The sequence below is a fragment of the Sturnus vulgaris genome, chromosome 15 (assembly GCF_052056855.1).
Source record: "Sturnus vulgaris isolate bStuVul1 chromosome 15, bStuVul1.hap1, whole genome shotgun sequence".
In the NCBI taxonomy this organism is placed as follows: Eukaryota; Metazoa; Chordata; class Aves; order Passeriformes; family Sturnidae; genus Sturnus; species Sturnus vulgaris.
The window spans coordinates 18184543-18205095 of NC_142257.1; the positions used below are offsets into that span (position 1 = coordinate 18184543).

Genomic DNA, 20553 nt, shown 5'->3' on the forward strand with positions numbered 1-20553 from the left:
TCTGACTCGCGCTTTTCGGTACCTGATGGGGGTGAGCTGCCAAGCGGGGGGAGACCCCCTCAGGCGCTGCCATCCGGCGGCTGCAGTGGCGCGGCGGCGCCTCCGGGTGTCGCTGTTGGCCGCCGCCGAGCGGCGCTGGAGCCGCCGCCGCCGCAGCGTCCTGCCCCCGCAGGCTGCTCGCTCGCCCGGCGCCGGCCACAGCGGCAGCGGCACCGCCAGCAGCAGCAGCAGCGGCGAGAGGCGGCGCGCTGATCTCGCTGCCTTTCAGCGGTCTCTGTTCTCGCCGGCGAGAGCGGCTGGAAGGGAGGCAGGGCAGCGGCAGGAGGCAGGAGCGCGGCGAGCTGTGGCGGCAGAGAATGGCGGTGAGGCGGCGGCAGAGGCTCGGGCCGGGCGGCGGGCGAGCGCTGCTGGGCGCGCTGCTGCTGTGCGTGTGGTGGCGGGCGGCGGCCGAGCGGGTCCGCTACGCCATCGCCGAGGAGCTGGGCAGAGGCTCGCTCGTGGGGCCGCTGGCGCGGGACCTGGGGCTCAGCGCGGACGAGCTGCCGGCGCGCAAGCTGCAGGTGGCGTCTGCCGGCAAGAAGCAGCTGAAATACTTCACGGTGAATGAGGAGAACGGGAACCTGTACGTGAACGAGAGGCTGGACCGGGAGGAGATGTGCGGCGAGTCGGCGACCTGTTCTGTCAGCTTCGATGTGCTGGTGCAGAACCCGCTGAACGTTTTCCGGGTCGAGGTGTCCATCGAGGACGTGAATGACAACGCGCCGCGCTTTCTTAAGGAAAATATCCACTTCGAAATAATTGAATCAACACCTCCTGGAACCCGATTTTCCGTGGATGTGGCTGAGGACGCAGACGTGGGCAGTAACTCGCTGCAGGGCTACGAGCTGGAGGCCAACGGGTACTTCGCAGTGGAGGTGAAGGAGAGCCAGGACGGCAGCAAGTTCGCGGAGCTGGTGCTGCGACGCGCGCTCGATCGCGAGACTGAGCCGAGCCTGCGTCTGAGGCTGATGGCGCTGGATGGCGGAGACCCGCCCCGGACTGGCACCGCCCAGCTGTGGATCAACGTCACCGACGCCAATGACAACCCGCCCGTGTTCGCGCAGGACCGGTACCGCGTCAGCCTGCGGGAGGACACTGCCCCGGGATCGACGGTGCTGAACGTCTCTGCCTCCGATGCTGACGCCGGCACCAACGCTCACATCACCTACGGCTTCGGAAAGGTGCCGGCCAAGGTGCGTCAGAAGTTTATGGTGGATGCAGAAAGCGGGACGATCAGTCTGCAGGAGGGGCTGGATTTTGAGGACACTCGAGGCTACATGTTGCTGGTGGAGGCCAGGGACGGTGGCGGTTTGGTGGCGCACTGCAAGGTGGAGGTGGAGGTGCTGGATGTGAATGACAACGCGCCCGAGATCACGGTTCTCTCTCTGTCCAGCCCCGTGCCTGAAGACGCACCTGCCGGCACCGTGGTGGCCCTGATGAATGTGCAGGATCCGGACTCCGGCGAGAACGGTCAGGTGTCGTGCGAGCTGTCGGGCGAGGCGCCGCTGTCTATCGTGGCGTCGCCGGGCGGCTCGTACAAGGTGGTGACGGCGAGCGCGCTGGACCGCGAGCAGGCGTCCGAGCACCGCGTGACGGTGGTGGCCCGGGATCGGGGCAGGCCGGCGCTGTCGAGCCGCACGGAGCTGGTGCTGGAGGTGTCGGACGTGAACGACAACGCGCCGGTGTTCGAGGAGGCGGCGTACAGCGCGTACGTGTGGGAGAACAACGCGGCGGGCGCGCTGGTGCTGCGCGTGCAGGCGCGGGACGCGGACGCGGGCGCCAACGGGCGCGTGAGCTACTGGCTGGCGGGCGGCAGCGCGGGCGCGGCGGGCGCGGCGCCGCCGGTGTCGGTGGAGGCGCGGAGCGGCGCGCTGTACGCGCAGCGCTCCTTGGACTACGAGCAGTGCCGCGAGTTCGCGGTGGCGGTGCGGGCGCAGGACGGCGGCGCGCCGGCGCGCAGCTCCACGGCCACGGTGCGCGTCTTCGTGCTGGACCGCAACGACAACGCGCCGCGGGTGCTGTGGCCGGCGGCGGCTGCGGCGGGAGAGGCTTCGGCGGCGGCGTTCGAGGTGGTGCCGCGCTCGGCCGAGGCCGGCTACCTGGTGGCCAAGGTGGTGGCGGTGGACGCGGACGCGGGGCGCAACGCGTGGCTGTCGTACGAGCTGGTGCAGGCGTCGGAGCCGGCGCTGTTCCGCGTGGGGCTGCACAGCGGCGAGGTGCGCACGGCGCGCGCCGTGTCCGAGCGGGACGCGGCCAAGCAGCGGCTGGTGGCCGTGGTGAAGGACCACGGGCAGCCGGCGCTGTCGGCCACGGCCACACTTCATCTGGTGCTGGCCGAGAGCTTGCAGGAGGCGCTGCCGGAGCTGAGCGACAGAGACACTGTGTCCGAGCTGACGTCTGATCTGAACCTCATTCTTGTTGTGTCGCTCTCCATCGTGTCCTTATTATTCGTTTCCACTGTCATTTTTGTTTTTTTCTTTAAATGTCGACAGTCGAGGAGCCCTCCCATTTTTATAACTTCTGATAAGGAACTATATTCCACCTTGGGCTCAAAAGCACCGTACAACTATTGCAGCAGCACGCTGCCCTTGCCCTATTCCTACGAGGTTTGTTTAGCCTCTGAGTCGGGGCAGAAGGACTTCACGTTCCGGAGACCCGGGGCAGCAGCCTTGCCTGCCCCTCTCCCGTCCGCTGATCCTGGCTCAGGCACTCATTCTGAGAAGGACCCTCCTAGCCCCGGCAGCTCGGCACAGGTGAGCGTCTGTCCTACGGTCCCTCTCCGTGGGTTTTTGCGAATCTTTTTTTCCTCTGTTCTGCTGTCGGTGATCAGTGGGGAACCGTCAGATCTGAATGTGCCGGCGCGTTGCTCAATAGCTCAGGGGCGTGGGGATGTGAGTGAGTGTGTGTGTGTGTGAATGTGAGATCCTGACTCATCCTTTTGACCCGCCAAATCTTATCTACATATTGCTGATTTTCCCCGAGGAGCGACGCAAATGTCCGTATTTCTGTCTGTCCTGGAGAAGGACAGACAGGTCCGAGTTTCACCGAACTGGAGTGGTGAGGTGGACTCGGGGTGGAGCGGGAACAAAAGTGTCCTGGAGACTGAAGCTGAGACAGCCCTTTCGCCTTGGTTTAGTGACCACTAATTGTCTCAGCCACATTTGGGAGCTTTCATGTGATAATGATGTGTGATCTATCCTGGCGTGTTTACTCAGTGCGGGCAGCCACGCTGTAGATCTCTCCTTTTCTGGCAAGCTCGGTTCTTTAGCGCTCTGAACCCCTTTAACTGAAAGTGTGTACTCCATAACTCAGCTTTTCCCCTCCGTCTGTAGAGCCGGCGCTGGTGCTTCAGTGCAGCTCCAAGCCTGGCAACGAGCAGAAGGAGATTTTTGTTCCCTGCTGCCACCGGCTTCTCTGAAGCCTCGGTGGAGCCGGGAAAAATGCCGAAATTAGAGCCTCAGGCTGGGATTTGGCTTGAACCCGTCCCCGAAAGAATTCGTGGTGGAGGGGAAGGCACCTTCCCCCTTAGCTGTCATAATTTTCTACTTCTCTTCCTCAAAAAGACGCTTTCAGGCGCTCTGAAGCGTCGTCTGCAATATTCAGGCTTCTCATGAAGGTGGAGGAGATGAAATGTCTCCAGATTAATGGAAGCACGGTAGATGGAGCTGTTCTGTCTTCCACGCCTTTCCCGAGATCTCTTTTCTACTCATGTCTCCGCTGCTTGGTCATGCCACTACTGGTGGCATTAAACGGAGGAGGTACTCTGGCACGGGTGGTGCGTGCACTCATAGGAAGGGAAATTACTTGAGAATTGCGGTCCCCACGTTCGAGAAATTGTGTGGTAAATCGCGTGTAGGAAAAACCTGAAATAGACAGTGATTGGAAAAAGGATTCAGAGCTTACAGTGGTTGGAAAAGGATTCAGAGTTTATTTCAAATAAATAAGTCATTATTTCAAGATTTGAGTGGAAGAGAGCTGTGGATTTTCTTGGGTTTGATTAAATGTAAGAAAGAAAGAAAATTGGGACTTGATTTTCTGTGAGAAAATAAGTGCTTTGGGAACGTTAGATGACTAATATTGGATTTTATCTGTGAAACACTATCACGTGGGAACGTTATATAAACTTTTATCACATTCTGTGGACAAGTGGTAAGAATGATAAATAGCGCTGATAAAGTTTATCTTTTGGCAACGATTAATCAGGAGAAAAGGAAATAGCTGAGCGTGTAGATGGGACAGATTGCGCCGACTCTTTCGATATTGCCGACTCTTCATGTAAGCGCAGAACTACTGCGTCTCTGGGTGGATCCCATGTGCTCACGGATTTTAGGATTGTGCGGGGCGAGGACACGCAGAGTCGAGATCCCTCTCGCTCTGGCGAATGTCACTGTCCAGAGCTGGTGCGGGTGATTTGCAGCCCCTACGAGCTCAGCCACCAGAATTAGGGGGTAACAAATAATCGGCCGTAAGTTTCCGAGCCAGTTCTGCGAGGCTTTGAGAGTCTCCGTAAATGAATGGATGCGTGGGCGCTGATTTCCAGTCCGGTTTTTGCCGGACATCGCCGTCCCTTCCTTTTCAGTGTCAGCTGTGGGATGACACCTGGGCTCTGTGTCACGGCTGGGTTTTCTCCGGGTTCCTGGCACTACCTTATCAAGCTTTCTTATCCCCTTTTCATTACCCCGTGACATCCGAGCAGCTCTGCGGGTGACAGACGATGAATGCCGGAATTTCTGTCATTTTATCTTTACGAGTGCGTGAAAAATCGAAAAGCCCGACATAGCACGAGTTATTGATGACAGCAACAACAACCCAGGGTCAGGTTTTTGACCAGGCACTGCCGGTGCTGTGACCTGCCAGGCTGTTGCTGCAGGGGAACAGGATCCGTTCCCACCCCGGTGAACTCTCACCGCAGGTTACAGAGCGTGATTTCTCTTAGTCTGCCTGGTAGAAAAAAGTACCAGGGAGCAACCCGGGAGATGGCGAGAGTAGGAGGGTGTATTAAACCGGGATATCTGCGGTTTGTGGGGGAAGACGCCTGCTGGGATAGTGGTGGCGGTGGGGATCCCGCAGGAGGGGCGATGCTCCTGGAAATCTTGCGGCGGGAGCCGCCCCGCGGCGAGACTGTGTTGCGGCCGGAGGAGCTGCTCGTAAATCGGCAGCACGAAATCAGTGTCGCTTTGCAGGCTACCCTGCTTTGGTGGAGCAGCGACGTCTTGACGCCTTGAAAGGGGCCTCCCAGGAAGCATTTGGGTGGGAGGACCGGCATTCTGAAGGTCCTGAGAAACACTGGGAGCTGACGCATCGTGCCGGTGCTGGCTCTCCCTGTCACTGTGGGTACCTCGGAGGATCCTCCCCACTCATCCTCCCGCCCTCTCCACTTCCCCTTCTTATTCCCGCTGCCTCATTCCAGCGAGGTGTTCCCGGGACGCGCACCCCAAACACTCCAAAGTCCCCAAAATGACTCCCTTTTTGGCGTCACTATCTCTGCCAATTTCTCCACCTTCCTGCCTGCGCCCGATCTACCCTGCCTGTGCCAGCGCTCCCCCCGCCCGGCTGTTCTTGTAGCGGGGTTTCTCTCCGGGCTGTGCTCTCCCTTCGGGTTCTGCCCGCCCGAGCCCCGCTGTCCTCGGGTCGAGTTGGCCGCGCTGCTTCCGGCGGGGCTCGGTGGCGGCGGGGCCCGGTGGCGGCGGGGCCCTGCGCTCTGTGCAGTTATTGGACGGGACTCTGTGTGCCGCTGTCGGCCAATGATGGAGCGGGGGGGAACTGGCGGCCCGGCCCCGCTCGGAGCCGGGATGAGGCGCACACGGTCTCACAGAGACTCTGCGAGTGAGTCACGGCCGAGCCCGCCGAGCAATGCCCGGCTCGCCGCCGCCGCCGCCGCTTCCCGGGGCCGCTGGGCAGCGGCATGACGGGGCGAGCTGAGACTTTCTAGCCGGGGCGGGGGGGCGAAGCGGAGAGCGCGGCCGTCCTGTGCGATGAACGGCGTTGCTGTAAGGAGCCGCGGGGTGACGACGGGGCAGGTACTGAGCCTCTTGCTTTTGTTCGGCGTTTCCGACTGGGTTTCCGCCGCGATTCGCTATGCGATCCCCGAGGAGGCGCGGAGAGGCACCGCGGTGGGGAATGTGGTAGCCGACCTGGCGCTGGACCTCGGGCGGCTGCCGGGGCGCCGATTGCGGGTGGTGTCCGGCGGCAACAAGAAGTACTTCGGGGTGGATCTGACGAGCGGGGCGCTGCTGGTGAACGAGAGGATAGACCGGGAGGAGCTTTGCGGCGCGCTCTCTCCCTGCTCCCTCAGCTTTGAGATCGTGGTGGAAAACCCGCTCGAGCTCTACAGCGGCACCGTAGAGATCCAGGACATCAATGACAACGACCCGGTTTTTCCCAGCAGCCAGGCGAGGCTGGAAATCAGTGAGTCGGTGGCTGCCGGAACGCGCTTCCCGCTAGAGAGCGCGCAAGATCCCGATGTGGGAATTAACTCTTTGCAGACCTACCAGCTCAGCGCCAACCCGAACTTTGCGCTCGACGTGCAGACGAGGGTGGATGGCAGCAAGTACGCGGAGCTGGTGTTAGAGAAGGAGCTGGACAGGGAGGAGCAAAGGGAGCTGAACTTGGTCCTGACTGCCCTGGATGGAGGCAGTCCGCCACGGTCGGCTCACGTGCAGATCCACATTGATGTTGTAGATGCCAACGATAATGCCCCGGTCTTCAACCAGTCCACCTATAAGGCGAGTGTGAGGGAGAACACCCCCAGCGGCACCCTGGTCGCCAGGATCAGTGCGTACGATCTGGATGATGGGCCCAATGGAGACATCGTCTACTCCTTCAGCAGCCACACCCCCGCCAAGGTACGAGAACTCTTTGCTCTGGACTCAGCCACAGGAGAGTTGAGGGTCAAGGGACAGCTGGACTATGAGGAAGCAAAGTTGTACGAGATTTACTTACAGGCTAAAGACAAAGGAGCCGTTCCTGGTGTGGCTCATTGCAAAGTGCTGGTGGAAGTCGTGGATGTGAATGACAATGCTCCAGAGGTGACAGTGACTTCTGTGTACAGCCCTGTGCCTGAAGATGCAGCCCCAGGGACGGTCGTAGCTCTGCTGAGTGTAACAGACTTGGACTCCCATGACAATGGCCTGGTGAACTGTTTTATTTCCCCTGGGATCCCGTTCATGCTCAGCTCCTCACTCAAAAATTACTACACATTGAAAACAGAAGGAGCTCTGGACCGGGAAAAGGCAGCAGAGTACAACATCACAATCACGGCCAAGGACTCGGGCTCACCACCCTTGTCTGCAGTAAAACACATCCTGGTGCAGGTGTCAGATGTCAATGACAATGCGCCCAGGTCGTCCCAGGACTCCTATGATGTCTATGTTCCGGAGAACAACGTGCCTGGCATCCCCATCCTTAACGTGAGCGCCACAGATCCGGACCTCGGGCGCAATGCCCACCTCTCCTACAGCCTCTTGCAAGGTGACACCACTTTTGGCCACCTCTTCTCCATCAACCGAGAGAATGGCACCCTCTACCTGCTCACCTCCCTGGACCACGAGGACCAGGTGGAGTTCAGCATGATGGTGCAGGTCCAGGACGGTGGCTTTCCACCTCTGGCCACCAACGTCTCGGTCAGTGTGTTTGTCACTGACCTCAATGACAATGCCCCAACGGTGCTGTACCCTCACCCCAACACCACCGCCACCTACACGGATGTGGTGGCACCAGGCACTCCTGCCGGGCACATGGTCACCAAGGTGGTGGCAGTGGATGCGGACGCAGGGTACAATGCCTGGATCTCCTATACCCTGCTGCAGGCCACCGACCCCAGCCTCTTCTCGGTGGGGCCGCACAACGGGGAGATCTTCACGGCCCGCCAGCTCCGCGAGGATGACGCTCCCGAGCACACCTTAGTCATCCTGCTGAAAGACCATGGCGAGCCTGTGCTGTCCACCAGTGCCACCATCTCCATCTCTGTGGCCGAGATGGTCAAGGAGGTGCTCCCTGACCTCACTGATGTGGCCCCTGCCAGTGATCCCAGAAGACATGTGACTTTCTATCTCATCCTGGCTGTGATTTTGGTGTCAGCAGCCTTCTTCATCACCATGCTGTCCGTGGGCATCTTCAAGTGCTACAAGTGGAGGCAGTCGAAGGAGCTGTACAACAGCTCCAGGAGTACCACGTACAGGACACCGGGGCCCTTCCACCACATCGATGCCGTGCGGGGCGGCTTCACACCGCCCAGCTTCTACCACCAGGTCTATCTCACCACAGACTCTCGCCAGAGTGACCTCCTGTGTAAAAAGCCCTTCACTTCCAGCCCCTTGGGGAGCCGCCAGGGCACCATCAGGAATGGTGAGCCAGGGCTGTACCACCAGATTGTGGGCACTGCCAGCCGGCTCCCCGCACCTGCTGAGGTAATGTAGCTCCTTCCTTGGCGTGTCCCAGCGCTGGGCAGAGCCACGGTTCGTTTGTGCCGTACGTGTGCAGTTGTGTGTTGGGGTTGGGGGGGATATCCAGTCATGCCACATCCCTGAAGAGTTCAGCTCCAGCTGAACAAGTGTTCTTTGCAGTCAAATGAGCCATCCTGAGGGCTGATGACTTTTGCAGTGTGGTGAGCAGGATCAAGTGAGTCAGTTCGTTCATGTTGTCAATGATGCATCTTTTGGACGCAGTTTTGGGTACGCCTTGCATGAGTAACCGGTGGAGGCTGAGGTCAGCTTGAAACCACTTGTTAATCCTTGGCACGAAGTTTGTTGCTCATGGTATTTCCTTCCCTTTGCAAAAGGAGAGCCAAGGGGAGCACTGGCACTGCGGGGGAACGTAATCTCTGTGCGTCGTGACTTGGTGGGGGCTGGAGAGGTGGTGGTGCAGATGGGGTGGGAGCTGGGGATTGGTGTCACCTCTCACAGTGCAAGCAGACAAAGCTGAAGGATGCTGCTGGTTCCTCTGATGGACAGACCGTGGTCACAGAGCAGTTCCTCCCATCTGTGCCGCTCCTCATGTTTGACTCCTGAATGGTTCTGGTTTTATTTCCATGGAAGTTCTGTGCTGAGGTTCGCTTTGGGGGAGGGGGTGGGATTGCAGACTGCCTCAGTTGCTCGCAGGGTTCTGCCGGGCTGGACTTTGGCTCTGAGCAGGGTGGTGAGTCCTCCACTCAGATGTTGCTCAAAAACCCTATTACAAGCTCTGCATGATTTGTATTATGCTGTCTTGGTGATGTCTGATGTCCTGATCGAACACACTGCAGGCTGGAAGGCGTTTGCGCATGGCAGCAGCTTCTGTGCTTGTCCCCCGATGGGAATTGTGCTGCTTAATTTGAAAGCTTTCAATTAGAGGAATTCTTCAGTCTTCAGAGGTGAGGCCAGGTAGTGGATCCAGTGGAGGGGGAGTGTTGATCTGGTGGATTTCCAAGGTCGTTGGTGCTGGTAATTTGTCCTTCCTGGGAGGCAGTGGGTAGGAGCGACCGGTTCCTCAGAGCAGAAGGAAGTGAGGTGCAGCGGAAGCTCTTCATGGCTGTGAGGCTGCGTGTGCTGCCTGCTCAGTGTGGCCAAATCACAGACGGAGGCAGAAACCTCTCAGAATTATTTTATGCCTCTTTTTTTTTTTTTTTTCTTGCTTGCGTCACTGCTCAGACTCAGCACTTCTGATTTGTGGCAGGTGAGAATGGCTGCAGCAGCTGCAGGAGCAAGTGTTCCTCTGCATTGTGTGGGCTGTGCTAAGGCTGGGGACAAGGATGTCCCCTCCACCAAAACTTCCTGACAAGATGCCTCTGGTGATGAGGGCAATAAATGATTTGAGAGTGGGGTGGAAGGAGGGCAGCAAGCCTGAGCCCCAGCCGTGACTCCCTCCTCCTCCCCAGTACTGCACTGGAAAGGCACTGGGAGTGAGAAATCAGCTGGGCTGGCTCTGGGCCCTGGATTTTCAGTCTTTGTGGTGACAAATGTGTCAAGCCTGCAAAGGCTTTACACCTCCTTGCTCTGCAGGGCACAGCCAGCCCCCAGAAGTATTGCAGTGGGAAGGGTGTTGGCCCTGTCTGCGGCAGGTGACGTGTCCTGCCATCCTACCCTGCAGGATTTTCAGTGATCCCTGGGTTGTCTGGCTTGGTGCCTCTCCACAGAGTGAGCTCTGACCCTGTGGAATTAGGAATATCTCCTTCTCCATCCTAGACACCCCAAACACTTCCTGCCTTGTCACACTGTCCCTATCCCAGGCTCTGACATACCCAAACAGCTGCAGGATTCCCAGGTAAAGCCCTTGCTCCAGCTCCTTGGTGGCTGAGCCATGTCAGGACACGGGGTCCCAGGCTGTGTGGGCTTTGCAGGGGATTTCTGCTGAGGCACTGCAGCAGCACCAAACCCATTCCCGGGGGTGCAGCACCCTGTAGTGCCAATGGAAAGCTCTGTCACCCAGCTCTACTGCCCAGCCTGGGATGGGGACAGGGCACATTCCAGAGCCAAGGTTACTGTGACAGTTTCGTGCTGGTGGCACCCTCAGGAGCCCTGGGGGAATGACTATGTACAAGAAGGAATTGGCCTCTGTGTGCTGAGGAATCCCTTGTCCGGTGGTTTTTTTTCTGCATTGTCTCTTTAAGGACGCCTTCTCCCCTCCCCCAGAGCTGGCAGTAGGTGGGACCCGGGCACTGTTCTCACCATTCCTAAGGTTCTTCCCGGTGTCTCTCCCTGACTGGCAGCAAGGTGGTCCCGCCTCACGGCTCTCAGAATAGGCAGGGAGGTGCTGCAGACGGGAGGGAGGACCCTCGACTGCAGCACCTTCACGGTCCCTGTCCTCACCAGGAGGATGCTGTCCCCATCACCATCCCCCGTGCTGGATATCAGCCTCTCTCACCTATCCCCCAGGTCACTCTGGTGCCCAGGTGGTGGGGACAGGCAGGATCCCTGTCTGCCACACCACTGCAGCCCCCAGCCCCCAGGGTCGGTGTGCACCCAGGGGAGGGTCAGGGTGGCCTTCAGTGCACCGTGGACAGAAAAGGGAGGGGGATTTTTACAGCCTGTAGTGACAGGACAAGAGGGAATGGTTTTAAACTGACAGGAGGTTTGGATTAGATAACAGGTATAAAAATTCTTCCCTGTGAGGGTGGTGAGGAACTGGCACAGGTTGCCTAGAGAAGCTGTGGCTGCCGCATCCCTGGGAGTGTTCAAGGCTGGGCTGGATTGAGCTCTGAGCAACCTGGTCTAGTGCAGGTCCCTGCCCAGGGCAGGAGGTCAGAATGAGGTCATAATAAGGCCATTCTGTGACTCTGTGACTGCACAAAGCTTCTGCGGGGATGTGAATTAACTAAAAGTCTGCAGCTTGCCAATATCATCTGAGGAAGGGAGAGCAGGAAATGACTGTGCTCCCCCTGGGGGGACTAACACCCCAGCAGGAGAGTGACTGCAAAGCTGGACCTGCCACAGAGTATCAGTGTGTGTGTGTGTCTGCCAGGTGGAAGGCTCGGTTTCTTTCCCACTCTGACATCCTGACCTGGTGTTGTGATCCCGTGGTGATCTAGTGGCCGTGTTTTCTGGCTCTGTGTGTTTGCAGTGATTTGGGTACTGTGAAGACTGACCCCTTCCTTGCCCCAGGGTGAGGAAGTGGTTTCCAGTCAGGTGTGCATTGGGAACAATTGTATTTTGGCTTTGAGTGGCTCACCTGCCTTTGCTTTTCTACCTTCAGCCTCCCACTCCCACGGTGGGCTGGCAGGGGTGGCATCCCCGTCCCAGTGCAAGGTGGTGGCACTGGTGGCAGCGATGCCTCACCCAGAGAGGCAGTCATGGGGTGCAGGCAGCAGCCAAAGCAATAGCTGAGGGGGAGAAGAGGGGTGAGAGAAGAGCCCCTGGCACCTCGGGGCTCTAACAAGCACCTTTTCATCGGGCATGAAAAGTCCTTTGGCCTGCGTTCATGACAGCTGCCCTTTGTCTGTGGGCACGATGTGAAGCCACCATTGTGGAGGGGGAGCACACAGGGAGGGCTTGTACCTTGCTTCCAGGCTGCCAGGACGTGCAGTTTCCCTGTGAACGCAAAGCGAGCTGTCGGAGCAAGTGAGTCAGGCTGGCAGAGGGGAGGCCGGGGGTGGCAGCCCCGCTGTTGCCGGCTCAGGGCCCTGCTTCCCGCACCTCCGGAGCCACTGCTGGCCGAGAGGGGATGCAGCTCTCGGCCAATTGGGCGCTGATCTGAAGCGAGGGGGGGAAATCGGCTTCTTCTTCTTCTCCCCCCCCCCCTCCCACCTCCGCGCTGGGGCTGTGATTCAGTTCCCCTCCCCCAGCCCACCCCCTCGGCTTGGAGGCTGACAGTTGGAGCCGCAGCCTGCCGGAGCCCCGGAGCTGTTTTCTAAGCCGTGGAAGAGAGACCCAGGGATTTATTCGCAGTTCCTCAGTGCCTGCTGTGTCCCGGGCCGGATGCGCACGGACATGGAGAGTGTCAGCCTCCAGCGATCCGCCTGGAAATGGCAAGTACTGAGTTTGTTTTTGCTCTGCGGCTGGGGCTGGGGCTCCGGGCAGATCCACTACTCGGTGTTTGAGGAGTCAGAGTTGGGAACCGTGGTGGGGAACGTGGCCCGGGACCTGGGCTTGAAGGTGGAGGAGCTGCCAGGTCGCAGGCTGCGCCTGGGCTCCGAGGAGAGCTTGCGCTACTTCTCCGTGCGCCTGGACAGCGGCACGCTGGTGGTGAGCCAGCGGCTGGACCGCGAGCGTCTGTGCGGAGCAGCTGCCAGCTGCGTGCTGTCGGTGCAGGTGGTGACAGAGAACCCCCTGCAGCTCTTCCGCCTGGAAGTGGAGATCCTGGATCTGAATGACAACTCCCCGAGCTTCCCCACTGCTCACCGCACCCTGCGCATCGCCGAGTCTGCCACGGTGGCTGCGCGCTTCCCCCTGGAGAGCGCGCAGGACCCCGACGTGGGCAGCAACGCTGTGAGCTCCTACCGGCTGAGCCCCAACTCGCACTTCTCTCTGGACGTCAAGCAGCAGCCGGATGGCAAACTCTTCCCGGAGCTAGTGCTGGAGCGTGCCCTGGACCGGGAAGAGCAGCCAGAAGTGCAGCTGGTGCTGACGGCTGTGGACGGGGGAAGCCCAGCGCGCTCGGGCACGGCGCAGATAACGATCCAGGTCCTGGATGTCAATGACAACGCGCCCACCTTTGAGCACACCACATACAAGGTGAAAGTCCCGGAAAACACACCTGTGGGGGCTGTGCTCCTCCGGGTCAATGCGTCTGACCCTGATGAGGGTCCCAATGGGGAGACACAGTACTCCTTTGGGGTTCACACCTCCGACTCGGTGCGGAGGCTCTTTGCCCTGGATCCTCACTCCGGAGAGGTCCGGGTGAGTGGGGCCCTGGACTTTGAGGAATCGCGTTTCTATGAGATCTACGTGCGAGCCCACGATGGAGGGGTCCCAGAGATGGAGGGCAACTGTGTGCTGCAGGTGCAAGTGGAGGATGCCAATGACAACCCCCCGGAGGTGCTGCTCACCTCCCTGTTGAACCCGGTGCCAGAAGACACCCCACCGGAGACTGTCGTGGGGCTCTTCAATGTACGGGACCGAGACTCGGGGGCCAATGGGGATGTGAGCCTGGAGATCTCCCCCGATGTGCCTTTTGCCATCAGGTCCCTTCAGAACCACTTCTCCCTGGTCACCCAGAAGAGCCTGGACCGAGAGTCTACCTCACGGTACGCAGTGGAGCTGATCGCTCGGGATGGTGGCTCTCCTGCCCTCACCAGCACGCTCACACTGCTCCTCAATATATCTGATGTGAATGACAACCCCCCACGCTTCTCGCAGCCCTCCTACGACGCCTTTCTCCAGGAGAACAACCCGCCTGGCTCCCTGCTGTGCACCGTCTCTGCCTCAGATCCTGACGACGGGGATAATTCCCGCCTTGTTTACTCCATAGAGAGTGGCCAAGTGCAGGATGCCCCCATCTCTTCCTTTGTCCACATCAACCCTGACAATGGTAATCTCTACGCTCAGCGCACCTTCGACTTCGAGCAGCTGCAGGTTCTGCCGGTGTCCGTGGTCGTGAGGGACTCGGGGTCCCCCCCGCTCTATGCCAACGTTACCGTCTACATCTTTGTGCTGGACCAGAATGACCATCCCCCCACCATCCTGCGCCCCGCCAGTGACAGCGATGTGCCGGCACCCCAGAGGGTCCCGCTGTCCGCCCCACCGGGCTACCTGGTGGCCAAGGTGACAGCAGTAGATGCAGATGCTGGGCACAACGCCTGGCTCTCGTACCGGCTGTTGCCGCAGTCCACCGACCCCTCCTTGTTCCATGTGTCTCTGTACACAGGGGAGGTGCGAACGGCGCGTGCCTTCCAGGACAGCGACATGGCAGTGCAGCAGCTCGTTGTCCTGGTGACGGACAACGGTGACCCGCCGCTCTCCACCACTGCCACCATCACCGTGGCCCTGGAGGAGGCAGCCCTGGAGGAGAGCTTCAAGCCTCAGGATTTCCTGGCTGGTGCCAAAGAGAAGCCGGACCTGACCTTCTACCTGATCATCGCGCTGGCAGCCGTCAGCACGGTGGCACTGGCCACTGTCACCCTGCTGGCCGCCCGGTGCCTCCGGCGCAGGGGCCGCGCCGCCGTCTCGCCCTACTGCTGCTGCTGGCTCAGCGAGTCGCCCTCCCGGGACTTCTGCAAGCACTCCAGCCCCAAACTGCAGCTCAGCTCCGACGGCACCCTTAAGTACATGGAGGTCACGCTGCGACCCACCGACTCCCCATCCCAGCGCTACAGCACCTGCTTCTCCCCCGGCTCCGAGCGGAGCGACTTCACCTTCCTGCGGCCCTGCCCAACCCCCGCCACGCTGCCGAGGGAGAGCGGGGCTTTCCTGCCCGCCGCCGGCACGCTGCGGGACCGCGGCCAGGTGAGCGGCAATGCCGGGGCGGGGTCCGGCGGTGCCGGCCGTTCCGACGGCGCGGGCCCCGCGGGGGGCGCGGAGCGGCCGCTCCGGTTCGCGGCGCGCGGCTCCGGTTCGCGGGCCGTGATTGGCGCCGGTGTTGCTGTCCTGGGGAAGGAGCGCGGCGATTGGAGCGGCGCCGCCGCGCCCGCAGCCAATGGCGGGGAGGCTGCGCGGCCGCGCTCCCCCCGCCCCGTCGAGCCGCGTCCGCCCCAAACAATGAATGGGAGCGGCGAGCGCTGAGCGCGGCCCCCGGCGCCGAGGGCATCGCTCCCCGGCCGGCCACCCGGCAAGGATGCCGAGGGCAGGGCAGGCGCGCCGGTCCCTGGGGCTGCCGCGCGTCTTCTCCTTCTGTCTGTTCTTGCACAGCTCATCTGCTCAGATCCGATACAGCATCCCGGAGGAGCTCACACGGGGTGCCTTTGTGGGCAATATCGCCAAGGACCTGGGCACCGATGTGGCTAAACTGGCGGCAGCTAATCTGCAGGTACTGTCGGATTCGGATTCGCAGTACTTCTCCGTCAATGTGAACACCGGGGTTATTATGGTCAGCGAGAGGATAGACCGGGAGCAGCTCTGCGGGCAGAACCCACGCTGCTTCCTCCACTTGAAACTTGCCATCGAGAACCCAGTGGAGTTCTACCGTATCGAGGTGGAGATCCTGGATATCAATGACAACCCCCCGGAGTTCCCCAGCGATGAGGTTTCCTTGCGCATCTACGAGCTGGCATCCCTGGGTGCCCGCTTCCCCATCCAGCCAGCCCAGGACCCCGACGTGGGCACCAACACCTTGCAGACCTATCACCTGAGTGCCAATGACAACTTCAACCTCAACGTGAAGGCCCGCACTGATGGTGGGAAGTTCCCTGAGCTGGTGCTGGAGCGGGCCCTGGACCGGGAATTCAGAGCTTTCCACTACCTGGTCCTGACTGCTGAAGATGGGGGCTCTCCCCCACAGTCCAGCAAGATTCGCATCACTATTCAGGTGCTGGATGCCAATGACAACCACCCGGTCTTCGACAGACCATCCTACGGAGCACGCTTGGTGGAGAACTCGCCGCTGGGCACCCTCGTGGTGAAGTTGAATGCCACTGATGTGGACGAAGGACCCAACGGCGACATCCGCTACTCCCTCAGCAGCCACAACTCGGCTGCCTTACGCCAGATCTTTGCCATCGATGAGCAAACTGGGGAGATCCGTGTCCAGGGCAACCTGGACTTTGAGGAGGCGACGGTGTATGAGATCGAAGTGGAGGCCAAGGACATGGGGTCGCCCACCATGGAGGAGCACTGCAGCGTGGTGGTGGAAATCACCGATGTCAACGACAACGCCCCTGAGGTCATTCTTACCTCCTTCTCGAGCACCCTGAGCGAGGATGCGCTGCCGGGCACGGTGGTGGCCGTGATACACGTCAGAGACAGGGACTCTGGCGAGCAGGGCAAGGTCCTGTGTCACGTGTCTCCAGACCTTCCCTTCCAGCTGCGTAAGGACTACGAGCACCAGTACTCGCTGCTCACCAGCACCCGTTTGGACCGGGAGCGTGTTGCCTACTACAATGTCACCGTCTCTGCCTCGGACCTGGGCAATCCCCCGCTCTCCCGCCACACCATCTTGCCAATCACCCTGATAGACGTCAATGACAACGCCCCCCAGTTTGAGCAAGCGTCCTATGAAGTGCTGGTGGCAGAAAACAATCCCGTGGGCAGCGTGCTGGTTACAGTCTCTGCTGCCGACCCCGACTCGGAGCAGAATTCCCGCCTGTCCTACTCCATCCTGCGAGCTGGTGGGACAGATCCAGGCCTGGATCCTACTCGCTACCTCTCGATACATCCCACGAATGGGCAGGTCACTGCCAAATTCCCTTTTGACTATGAGCAAACCACCTATCTCCAGTTCCACGTGGAGGTCTCTGATGGTGGCTCCCCGGCCCTGAGGAACAGAACACTGGTTCATGTTTTTGTGGTGGACCAGAACGACAACGCCCCACGGGTGCATTTCCCCAGGGCTGGGGAGGACTCCGCCACTCAGTTCCGAATTTCCCCCTCCATCGTCCCTCCTGCCCTCATCACCAAGGTGGTGGCAATAGATGCGGACTCGGGGCGCAATGCCTGGCTGTCCTACCACCTCGTGGAAGCCACAGACCTGGGGCTTTTCAGCGTGGCCCTGCGTTCCGGGGAGGTCCGGATCACTCGGGCTCTGCAGGAGACGGACGCCTCTGAGCACGAGCTGCTGGTGGTGGTCCGGGATGCCGGGGAGCCCCCGCTCTCCACAGCGGTCACACTGGTGGTGCTGGTGGAGGAGAAGGGTCCAGAGGCCCTGCAGGGCTCCGAGGCTCGGGCCGCTGATGGTGGGGGCTTGCCCTCTATTACCCTTTATCTGATTGTGTCCCTAGTGCTCATCTCCACCGTCTCGCTGGTGGGACTGGCAGCGCTGGGCATTCGGTGCCTCCGGCGGGGCTCTGCACCTGCCAACCAGGGCTGCTGCGTGGAGAGCGTGAACACGCTTCAGCCTCCTCCCAGCCACATCTTTGGGCACTTGCACTATGAGCCTAAGAAAGGGGACACTGTGATGGGCGTGCAGGTGACAGCAACGGCGCCCCCCGCCCCTCGGTACCGCTCCTGCTTTTCGCCGGTCTCGGATATCAGCGAGTTCATGTTTGTGAAACCCTCCGCGGATCCCGCCCTGTGCAGCGAGGTGAGCTCGGGAGTGCGGTCTCCAGCCTGAACACAACGCCGGTGTTCGGTACCGAACCGGCCAGGCTTCGGGGAGGGGGTGTCCGCCGGTGCCCGGTGCCAGCAGCCGGGCGGGGCGGAGCGGGGTTCCCGCTGCCGGGAGTCCCCGGCGCCCTCCCGGCGCTGCGGGGGCGGAGTGGCGGCAGCGGGGGAACGGGGGGGGAGCTACGCCGTGCGTATTTTGGGGGAAGGCGGTGAGATGGAGAAAGGGAGGAGGAGGGAGAGAAAAAGGAGGAGGAGGAGGAGGAGGAGGAGGGGGCTGTGGAGAGACGTAAAACTGTCACTCGGTCCATCCCCTCCGCTCGCTGACTTTGTGTGTCTTTGCATATCGAGAAGCGGTTCAGCCGGCCGGGCTGCGCTCGCCCCCTCCCCCGCCTCCTCCATCCCTCCCTGTCCGGCTCCGGCGGCGGCTTCCTCCCTGCACAACCCGCTCGGACCCCCCCGGTTCCCGCAGGGGTTCCGGCTGCCGGGGCCGGCTGCGGGGGCGGGGAGGAGGGGGAGGCTGCGCGGAGCCGCCGCCGCCGCTCCTCTCCGCTCTGCTCCGTTCGCACACCCGGCACGGGATGCTCGCGGGACAGAGTTTGCCATGGCAGCTCCCGCTGCTGCTCGCAGCCCTGTCCTGCCTGCCGGCTCCCAGCTGCGCCCAGCTCCACTACTCCGTGCCCGAGGATCGCGAGCCGGGCTTCTCTGTGGGCGACCTGGCCAAGGACTTAGGGGTGGAGGTGCGGAGCCTGGCAGCCCGCAACCTGCGCCTGGTGAGCGAGGGTGGGCAGAGGCACTTCCAGGTGGACCTGGCGGCAGGTGTGCTGCTCCTGGACAGCAGGCTGGACCGGGAGGCACTGTGTGGGCAGAGCCCCACGTGCTCTCTGCACCTCCAGCTCGTCATGGAGAATCCCCTCCAGCTCCACCGTGTTGAGGTGGACGTCCTCGACGTGAACGACAACGCGCCCCAGTTCCCCAAGCCAGAGGTGGTGCTGGAGATTACTGAGGTTGCCAACCCTGGGACTCGGTTGCCCTTGGAGGTAGCAGAAGACCCGGACATGGGCTCCAACTCCATCTCCACCTACGAGCTCAGCCCCAGCAAGCATTTTGCCCTGAGCATCAACGTGAGAGGAGATGGTGTTAAAATGCCCGAGATCGTACTTGAAAAAGCCCTGGACAGAGAGAAAGTGCCAGTTCATCACCTAACACTGACAGCCCTGGATGGAGGGAATCCCGTGAAATCTGGCACTGCCAGGGTTACCATCCACGTCTTGGATGCAAATGACAACCCTCCTGTCTGTGACCCGCCTATATCCAAGGTGCTTCTGGAGGAGAACGTGCCAGTGGGCACTCTGGTCACCAAGCTGAATGTCACCGACCTGGATGAAGGTCCCAACGGGGACGTGGAATATTCTTTCAAAACCAGCAATAATGCACCAGGTAAATTCACCAAACTGTTCTCCTTAGATGCCCGTACAGGGGAGATCAGGACCAAAGCCCCACTGGATTATGAGGAATCCAGTGCTTACGAGATTGCAGTTCGAGCCAGGGACAAGGGATCCCCAGCCATGGAGGGCCACTGTCACCTGCGAGTGGAATTAATTGATATCAATGATAACAGCCCAGAGATCCTGCTGACCTCTGTCTCCAGCCCAGTGCAGGAGGATGCAGCCCCAGGCACGGTGATCGCCCTCATCGGTGTAAAGGACAGCGATTCCGGTGACAACGGGCAGGTCCATCTGCAGATAGCAAAAGAGCTCCCGTTTAAACTAGTGTCGTCTTTTAAAGAGCATTTCTCGCTGGTCACCAGTGCTCCCCTTGATCGGGAGAAAGCCACTGGATACAACATCACAGTGAGGGCTGTGGATTCAGGGTCCTCCCAGAGGGCCACACAAAAAACCTTTTATCTGCGCATCGCTGACGTGAATGATAACGCTCCGAATTTCTCCAGCCCTTTTGATACAGCTCACGTCCAGGAAAACTCCCTCCCTGGAACTTCTGTCTTTTCAGTGTCAGCATCAGACCCCGATGAGGGTAGCAATGCCAAGCTGTCTTACTCCATCCTGGACAATGGGATGCAGGATGTTCCCATCTCAACCTACTTCCGAATCGACCAGGACAACGGCACCATCTACACCGTGCGAGCTCTGGATTACGAGCAGGACAAGGTGTTCCAGGTGCCTGTGGAGGTGAAGGACGCTGGGTCTCCTGCTCTGAGTAGCACTGCTGTGGTCCACGTGTTCGTCCTGGACGAGAATGACAACGCTCCCAGCATTGTCTACCCGTCTGTCCCCAAGGGCTCTGCCTTCCACCAAGCCATCCCGGCCTTGGCAGAGCCTGGCTATCTGGTAACTAAAATTGTAGCGGTTGATGCTGACAGTGGCCACAATGCCTGGCTGTCCTACCAGCTGCAGGAGCCTGCTGAGGCTTTGCCTTTCCAAGTGGAACGCCGCTCTGGAGAGATAAGGCTTGCACAGGCTCTCAGGGAGTCAGAAGATTCCCACAGGCTGGTGGTGGAAGTGAGGGACAATGGCACGCCGTCCCTCTCGGCCTCCGTGGTAATAATCATTTCTCCGGAGGAAAACAGCGTGCAGGACTTCTCCAAGTCCTTGGACCTGCCCCAGTCTTCTCCCGAGGATACCAACCTAACTCTTTACCTCATCATCTCCTTGGTGTCCATCTCCCTCGTGTCCTGCGTGATGTTCGGGCTGGTGGCTGCCCGGTGTCTCAGAGCTGGCAGTGCCAGCTGGACCTTGGCATGTTGCTGCCGAGGGTCTGGCCGCAAGCCCACCTCCCATTTCCGAGGGCAGATGAAGCCAGATGGCTTCATCAAGTACCTGGACGTGGGAGGAGCGGGCTTGACCTCCCAGGCACAGAATTACACCTCTTGTTTCTCGCCCATGTCTGAGCA

At 60.3% G+C, this 20553-nt stretch overlaps 1 protein-coding gene and 1 pseudogene across 5 annotated transcripts in view; both read left to right on the forward strand.

Annotated features, from left to right (window-relative positions):
- The first annotated feature begins 356 nt into the window (after positions 1 to 356).
- On the forward strand, positions 357 to 3457 carry LOC148222059 (protocadherin gamma-B5 pseudogene; annotated as a pseudogene).
- Positions 3458 to 5966: 2509 nt separating this feature from the next.
- Positions 5967 to 20553, forward strand: part of LOC106861308 (protocadherin gamma-C5-like) — a 38140-nt gene continuing 23553 nt past the window's right edge. Inside the window, exon 1 of one of the 5 annotated variants that reach the window (XM_088173896.1) lies at positions 5967 to 6059. In XM_088173896.1, the coding sequence (XP_088030022.1) occupies positions 6015 to 6059 (45 nt within the window). In that variant the 5' untranslated portion in view covers positions 5967 to 6014. Of the gene's footprint in view, positions 6060 to 8509; positions 14895 to 17203; positions 17623 to 18208; positions 19991 to 20553 lie in introns of those variants that run through there. The other 4 variants (XM_088173894.1, XM_088173893.1, XM_014889604.2 and 1 more) reach the window with 4 other exon arrangements.